This window comes from Galeopterus variegatus, unplaced genomic scaffold (assembly GCF_000696425.1).
Source record: "Galeopterus variegatus unplaced genomic scaffold, G_variegatus-3.0.2 Scaffold10181, whole genome shotgun sequence".
NCBI classification, from domain to species: Eukaryota; Metazoa; Chordata; class Mammalia; order Dermoptera; family Cynocephalidae; genus Galeopterus; species Galeopterus variegatus.
Window position 1 is genome coordinate 6,361 of NW_007736292.1, and position 8,953 is coordinate 15,313.

The window sequence follows — 8,953 nt, forward strand, 5'->3', positions numbered from 1 at the left end:
GCTGTAACCAACTGAGCTAACAAGTCAGACTTCTTTTTTTTTAATTGGAAGGGAATAACATGAAGTAAAAAAATTGAGCAAATATAGCATATTAACACCAACACCTAATATCTTAGTCATACCTTATTATTATTTTAAGAGACTCATTTTCTCTTGGTATTATTTTCTGGATGTCGATAATTTGTCCACATGTGTATGTTCTATCTGTGGACTAAGTTAGAATCAACTTGTGTTGTATTTTCCAGTAACATCTAGTTCATTGTACAACATCCAGATATACGAGATTCTGAGGGAATAGCATGTAGATACAAGGTAGTAATTTAAAACATTTAAGTGAAATTATATTGCTTTTTTCTCTTTAATCTCATTTATAATTTAAAATAATTTTCATTATAAGTTAAATTATGCTCTTTTCGTGTAACAAGTTAGATTAGCATATCCTAGAGGAGAGCAAATATTTTCTTTAAATATCAAGTATATTGGTGGATTCTTTTTACATTGTTTTCTCCAGAATTTTATATTTGCTTGTGTTTACAAGTGTTCTTTTTTGTATGTTACAGAATTAATAAATTAGATAGCAGCCATTCATTATCAGAGAAGTCTCTGGAAATCCCTCTGGGTCAAGAAGATTCACTGGTTACTAAGTGTATTAAAGTTAATTTTGACCCTGACAAAAAAGCTGCTGATATAATAAGTGATTACAAAGTTAAAGTAGAATTAACTTTGTGGTTTTTAGTAGAATTTAAGTAGAAAACTTAAGTAGAAAATTTAAGAATTTATGAATTTACATAGAAAATTCTAGAACCAAGAACCACTAGATGCTATAAACCACCAGCTATTCCTAACCTGAAAGAATTTGAGGCAATAGTCAGCTGCATTGGTGATGATGGAACTATATTTGTAATATCTAAATTATCAGGTAAGATCTTTTAGGTTATGTAGGATTAGTCAGTAAAAGTAGGCCTAGAAGCTCCAGTTCGCTTGTAAGATAGACACAGATTGGAATACCTTGGGCAAGCAGTTAACCTCTTTGAACCTTATTTTCACAGGGTTTTTAGGAGGATGAAATGATTACATGAAATGCATGCAAAGTGCTTTAACAATGCCTAGCACATAAAAATCACTTAATGAGTTTTTCATTATTAATTTAACATAGCAACGTTAATGTAGTATAATTATGTGAAAGCTATTCACGGTATAAGAAAGGAATTTGGAATTTTCATCTCTGCTATTATGACAGATTGAACAACTCTACCAAATAAGTCAGGTAAAATGCCTATATATTTTTTCTTTCTAATTGACATTTACTGGATTGGCATGAAAGTAAAGAATATACCAAGCTCCAAAACAAAATGAAACCAGAACAGTGGGAGAGAAGGAGCTTGCCTCAGAGCCACTGTGGCACCTTGAACTTCTTCTTCGATACCTACACAAAGTTCAGGAAAAAGGAAATAAAGCCCAAGGCCCCTTTGGGAAATCTGATAGGAAACGTGAAGGATCCCTCATGTGAAGATGGGATCCCAAAGGATCACTTCCACAACACAGTGTTAGGGTTAATGTGATCATGTTAAAAATCACTAAGTGTAGATGCCCAAACAAATTTTTAAGTTATTGTAAAATACGTTATAAATATGTAAGAGTATATAACATAAAAGGTGTTATTTAAATTAGAATATTAAAATGAGTAACCATATACACATTACCCAGGATAAGCATTACCAGAATCTTGGAAGATCTGTGTGCACCCAGCAGACCACGTCCCCCCTTTCACCACCCAAGATATAACCAAATTTCCTGAATTTGTGATTAGCATTTCCTTGCTTTTCTTTATAGTCTACCACCTGTGTGTGTATCACTAAACAAATTGGTTTTTCCATCTTTCAAACTTTATGTAAATGGAACCAGAATGTACTTATCTTTTTGTGACTTTTCATCAAAATTTTCAGGCTTCATCTACCTAGATGCATATAATTATATTTCATTCATTTTTGTGAATAGTATTCCAATGAATGATTATATCTCGGTTTATTCATTCTACTGTTGATGGACTTCTATGTTTCTAGACTTTTGCTATTATAAAAAATGCTGCTGTGAACATTCTTGTATCTGTTTATTGATACAAGGAAGAATTTTTCTAGGGTTTCAGTGAGTAGAATTGGTGGATTATTTAGCATTGTGTGTGTGTGACCACCACTACTAGATAATGCCAAATTGTTTTTCGAGTGGTTTGTAGCAATTTACAGTGCATGAGAATTCCATTGTTCCACAACCTTGGTAACACTTGATATTGTCAGACTTTTTAAGTCTTTCCATCTAGTGGGTGTGAACCTCTCACTGTGACTTTAGTTTGCATTCCTTTATTACCTATGAGGTTGAGCACCTTTTCTTCTATGTGAGTTATTCATACATATCTGCACATTTATGGAATGTGTCTGTTCATGTCTTTTGCTCACTTTCCATGAAGTTATTGTTTTCTGATTCGTAGTTCTTCATAGATCCTGAACATGTATCCTCTCTCAGTTTTATGAGTTGCAGATATCTTCTCTCAGTTTCTCACTTGCCTTTTCAGTGTCATTTCGAAGTTTCTGAATGAACAGAGGGTCTTCATTTTAAATGTGATTTTATAAATCTTCTTCTTTGTTTTTGTTTGTTTTGTTGTTTTGCATCTCATTAAAAAGTCATTCCTTACTCTGAGATCAAAAACGTATTCCACTATGTGACCTTATAAAAACTGTTCACAATTCTTTTTTCTTACATTAACTCTTTAAGCAATCCTGGAATTGATTTTGGGGTAGATGTGAAGAAGAAATCCAATTTCATTTTTTAATCAGTTGTCCCAGCCCATCTACTTAGAACTCCACACTTTTTTCCACTAATCTGCAGTGACATTATAAAAATATTGATTACATGTCATAGTATTTTGGATACACAGGTTAAATAAAATATATTATTAAAATTAATTTGACCTATTTTTTAAAATTTATCTTAACATAGATACTAGAAAAATTTTAATTACATATGTGGCTCACATTATATTTCTACTGGACAGCTGTGCTTTAAAGGCATACTTGGAATTTACTGAAGTGCTTGTCATTTACCTGCATCACCATGAAAAACTCTCTTTACCTTTTATTACTATCAGCATTATGCTCTTTGAAATGTAGATATAATTACCTACCTCACAGTTTTTTTGTGAGAATTGAAAATAACATGTACAAAATTTCTGGCACATACTATACCTTCCTATCTGCCATTCCAGTATTAAAAAATCTGAGAGCCAAAGCTTTCTTTTCTTTTTTCTGTGTGTGTGTGTGTGTGTGTGTGTGTGTTTGTGTGTGTTTGAACATTTGGAACAAAACCCCCTGAAGTACAATTAGGTTATTCATACCCTTCATTTATTGTACATAGGAAGCTAACTACTTACATTTTTTTTTTCCTTTTTGTCTTTTTTCATGTCCGGCAACGGATCGCAACCCTCAGTGTCGCGCCCGTACCGGACCGGGACCGGCAACGGGATCGCAACCCTCGGTGTCGCGCCCGCACCTCGCTCAGCCAGTGAGCGGGAACCGGTCTGCATGTGGGATCCGAACCCTCAGTGGGAGCGCCGCCGCGCTCCCAAGCGGCACACTGTAGCAGTGCGCCACCGGGCCGGCCCTAACTCAGAAGCTTTGCTTGGCATGTATAAATAGTCATTGTTAAAACTGGTTGATTGTTATGTGCCAGGCATTGTGCTAAATGCTTTACGTTTAATCCTCCCGCAGTGCTGATGATACAGGTAGGCGCTGTTATACCCAGTTTACAGAAGAATAAAATGAGGCTTTTGGAGATAAAGGAACCACCCATGATCACACAACTAAAGCAGTAGGACTGGGATGGGAACTGACTCCAGAGCGTGCCTTCTGTGGTGTCAGTTATTGGGATATACATTTACTGTGGAAATAATGGGCCAATTAGCATAAAAACAAAATTACAATTTTTTTTTTGTCTTTTTGTCTTTTTCCATGTCCAGCAACGGATTGCAACCCTCAGTGTTGCCCCTGTACTGGACCGGGACCGGCAACGGAATTGCAACCCTCGGTGTTGCTCCCGCGCCTTGCTCAGCCAGTGAGCGGGAACCGGTCTGTATGTGGGATCTGAACCCTCGGGCGGGAGCGCTGCCGCGCTTCCCAAGTGGCACACTTATCCAGTGCGCCACCGGGCCGGCCCACAAAATTACAATTTTAATTTATATCCCCAGCATTATACTGTATCTAAGCGTTGAGTAGCACATAACTTGTGTGCCGTTTTACTTAGGTGTGCTGTCAAACTGACGTCTTAAACTGGCAGCTCTTTTTTATGTGTTCAGAGCTCTTTATGATGTTTGCACTCTCAAAATGTAATCAGATATCAGAATAATTGTTTATATGCTGTTGGTAGTATGTCTTGAAACAAATTGAAGCTAATAACTGAATTATCTTTATGAAAGTTCTATTATGGGACTGATTTTTAATTCCTTATTTTACCTACATTATGAAGTTATTAAAGATTAATGATAACTTCTTATTGAAAAGTACTAAGGAATTTTTTGTAAACGCTTTCTACTTTTAATAATCTCTTCAGAATTTGAGCTAGTAGAAATGATGAATGAAATTCAAAGTAATTTAAAATGCCTTGGTCTTTTGGAGCCTTATTTCTGGAAAAAGGGAGAAGCCTGTGCAGTAAGAGGATCTGATACTATGTGGTACCGAGGCAGGGTAATGGGAGTTGTAGGCGGCACTGTTGAGGTGAGTCCCATGTTCTCCTGTGACATTCCTAAGGCTAAATGCTGTAATATTAAGTGGTCTTCTGAGTCTGAACACGTGAAAATTTGATTTAAACATCTTTTGATGAATTCAGTCACGTAGGAAGACCAGTCAGATGCAGTATACTTTTAATTGTAATAAGAATTTTTTTCAATGTATTTAGTAACCTGGATAACCAGAAAGTATTTCCAGGGAGGGATTTGATCACTGGTTTTTAATGAATGGATCACTTAGTTGTGATCAGTAGCCCTATTTGCACACACAGTGTTAAGTAAAACAAGTTGTTTTCCGATATGTTATATGTCTCCTTAGCAAACTTGTTTATGGCCCTGCTAATTCTTTGGTGAAGGCTAATTTACCTTTCAAGGTAAATTAGTGAGGGACCCTCAAATTAGTGAGGGACACTCGCATTTCATTCAAGATCTTCAAAACCAGCTGCATGCTTTGAAAATGTACATAGAAAAATATGGATAAAAATACCTTCATTTACATTGTATTTACTAAGTAAAGCAATGAAGTTGGTTCAGCCCTTAAAAACTTTAGTTTTAATTGGGGGATTAAGGAGAAAGGTCTTTTTGTTTCTTTTTGGACAGAAGTTTATGTTCTGTTTGATGGTGATACCTAACAATTACATAGAAATTCAAGATTTTTAGCTTTTTTCACATATGTGCCTTCATATTTTATAATTTGTCTACAACTATCCCAAACATAGATTATTATTCCTATTTTACTGATATGTATGAAAACTGAATTAGGTTCAGTGATCTGCCAAGGTCACCCTTACCAGTGGACGGTGATGCTGGAGTTCATATCCAAGCATCTGATTCCTAAACTTCTGGTTCTAAGTCTTATGATTTTTCTGCTGGACTACTAACTTTTAATGGTTTTAATATAAGTAAAATGATCTCAAATTTTAGGCGAGTACTTAAACCTCTGAATACTTGCAGATTCATGTGTTTATATGAAAATGGTCAGTTTCCACATACCTTTGGGTTGTCCAAATAACTCCTCCTCTTTTCCTCTTTAATACAAAGGTAAACTGAAATTCAGTTTTCATCACATTATCATACTTCATGAACTTTACATACACAGAATCCAAATAAAAAACATGGTGAATTTTTTTCTTATGCTCTAAATATCTCAAATGTGTTATTTTAATATGTTATTATAAGTTATTTCAAATATAAAATATAACTTATTTTAACTTATTTAAAAGTACTGTGATAGTTTAATCATCACCTCCTCCCCTCCCCCCCACCATGGCCATTTTACGTTTCGAGTATACACAATGAATTTTTCATTCCTTAACCTGGTATCTTTCAAAGTTTATCCTATGATCCACATTAGGAAATAAGCATTTTAGGGCCTGGACAGTTAACTCAGATGGTTAGAGTGTGGTGCTTGTAACACCAAGTTCTAGGGTTTGGTCCCTGTACCAGCCAGCTGCCAAAAAAAAAAAAAAATAAAGAGAGAGACATGTTATGAAACCGTACTCAACCTCACTACCTGTGATATACTCATTATTTTTTATTCAGTTCTATTTCATTTTTTAAAACGCTGACTGCCAAGCAAACCCAATTAAACAGAGATGTGTTCGTTTTGTTACATTGGGGCAAAAGAAACAACTTAATGGCATTTCTTATTCCTAAGACAGTTTAGAAATTGAAATACCAAAATTAAAGCATTTTTAGAAACTGTTTCTCTCCAAGAGTTTGTGAGTCTAATGAGACCAATGTTTTTAAAAAGTTTTGTTTATAGGTTATGTGCAAGAAAACGTTTTTGCAATGAAGTTTGATACACTTTAGGATGAGGGAATATAATGTTGCTTTTTTCCTGGAAATTTTCCAAATCTAAATTTAGTTTTCTTTCCAGAATGTCTTTTTTTGTTTTTCTTTTTAATACCAGGAAATCTCCCCTAGCTTTAAGTAATAAATTTTAAATAAAGATTTTATGTGGCCTGTTTCAGGTACAATATTTAGGTCATGGATTTATGGAGAAGATTCCACAGTGTCATCTTTACCTTGTCTTGCTATATCCTGATACACCTCAGTTTTGTATTCTTTGTCAGCTCTGTAACACCATGCCTGTAGAGTACATAGTAATTTGTGGGATGATTAATGTTAAATATTGTTTTTTATTAATAATTTTTAAGAAATTAGAATGTAAAATAAAATTATTTTCAGTTGCAACAAAAATAATAAAATACCTACAAATAAGTTCAATAAGACAGCTAAAGGAAACTACAATATTATACTGAAGGACATAAAACATCTAAATAAATTAAGAGACATAATATATGCATAGTCGGGAAGGTGTAAGATTGTAAAAATTTAGTTATTTCTTTATCAGATGAAATTACAACAAATTTGAAGCTGTAAACCAGATAAAAAAAGAGTGGTATATTAATTATCTCTTGCTGTATAAAAGAGTGGAATATTAATTATCTCTTGCTGTATAAATTAAGCTAGAACTTAGTGGTCTTAAACAACAATAAATTTTCATTATGTCATACAATTATGTCCATGGCACACGGACCCCTTGTGATACTGCGGTTGAGATGTGCCCCAGAAGTGTAGTCATTGAACGATTGCCTGGGGACAGAAGACCCACTTCCAGATGGCGCGCCCACATGGCTGTTGGCAGGAAGTCTCACGTCCTTGCCGTGTGAACCTCTTAACACATAAAAACATCACAGTTACTGCTCTTTAATGATTATGTCTTGTAGGTCTCATACAAGCACTCCATTGGCATATTGGTCTTTTTTTAAACTTTCGAATGTGATGTTTTGTTTAATGTAGGCTTATATTTCTAAAGCATAAGATGTTTTAAGTGAGTGCTATGGGAGAAGCTGTCAGATTATTAGTTTTTTAAGATCATTTTTATCATATATCCATTATAGTCTCTGAAAACTGCTTGTGTATTTTGTGCTACTATATTACCTATTTTTGGCTACTTTTGTATATCTTGCTGACTGCTTTATCTTATTCTATGAAAATGTAAAAGAATGTGAGTTGTTTAATTCCAAATAGGTTGGGAATGTCTGGCAACCAGATGCAATAGAGCTTCTTCAGGAACTACTTTCCAAGAGAGAAATTCACATTATGGTAATGTGTATTTAAAGCATATATTGCTGGTTTAAGTTATTTGCCATAAAATATTATAAGTAACATAATTTGAGGGGTATTTTTGATGAGTAGTGTTATATGTGTTCCGATGTGAGTGTATATTACTCAACATAAGTCACCACTATGGTTCCTAGGCTTTTTTGAAATAAACTTAATTTTGAACAATTTCTGAGAACTTTCATAACCATTAAAGTTAGTAGTTTCAAAGATAATTTATTAATTATGAATGACTTATTTTGATACATGGAACAGTACCAAATTGTTGGAGATGTTTATACACATATGTTGCAGTTTCCAGGATGATTCTTTATATTGGGTGCAGGTTAATTCAAGAGAGTCTGTGATGATCCCTGTCCTTAAAGAACTTATCTGGTTGGTGAAACAAGACATAAGCCTAAAACACTCATACTGCAAAGCAACATGCTGACAGCCAAGTGACTGGTAAAAAGAGTAAGTGTAATGGGAGTTGAGGTGATGAGAATTGACGTATCCCTTAAAGAAAAGATGGTAAAGTTCTCCTGACTGAGGAAATGGAATGCGGAAAGGCACAGAGAGACATTTTTAGGAAATAGTATAACTGATCGACTAGAACATTGGAGATTTGGGGGAGGATCCATTTAAACACAGTGTCAGGGAAGACGTTCCTGCGAAGGTAGCACCTGAGTCAAGACCTTAACACAGTGAGAGGACAGGCCCCGCAGGCACCGGGATCAGTGCCGCGCCAGTGCTGGGGAGAGCAGGGCACGTGGGCGAGAGGGCCCGGGAGGCAGGTCTGGAGGGAACAGAGAGAAGCAGGGAGGTCCGCTGGAAGGCAGTGACCACAACTCAGTGAGGACATGGCTGCGGACAAAGGCGGGACCAGCGGAAATGGAGAGAAGTGTCCACAGTCAGCTTATCTATCAGTCACACAGGTTCAGCACCTGATCACCATCAGTGGAATTTATCCAGAGTTTTAAAGCATTGTCATAACTCCTGCTTTTAGACTGCTACTTTCTTCTGATTCCTGCCATTTTGGGATTTTTTTTTTTTTTTTTTTTTTTTTTTTGT

The 8,953-nt window shown here is 35.3% G+C and overlaps 1 protein-coding gene across 1 annotated transcript in view; it reads left to right on the top strand.

Moving 5' to 3' along the window:
- Positions 1-560: 560 nt before the first annotated feature.
- Positions 561-8,953, top strand: part of LOC103609846 (RING finger protein 17-like) — a gene marked incomplete at its 5' end in the record, with an annotated part of 25,161 nt that continues 16,768 nt past the window's right edge. The window contains 5 exon segments of the mRNA XM_008594121.1: positions 561-694; positions 764-919; positions 4,600-4,763; positions 6,748-6,867; positions 7,811-7,885. Of these exon segments, the coding sequence (XP_008592343.1) occupies positions 561-694; positions 764-919; positions 4,600-4,763; positions 6,748-6,867; positions 7,811-7,885 (649 nt within the window).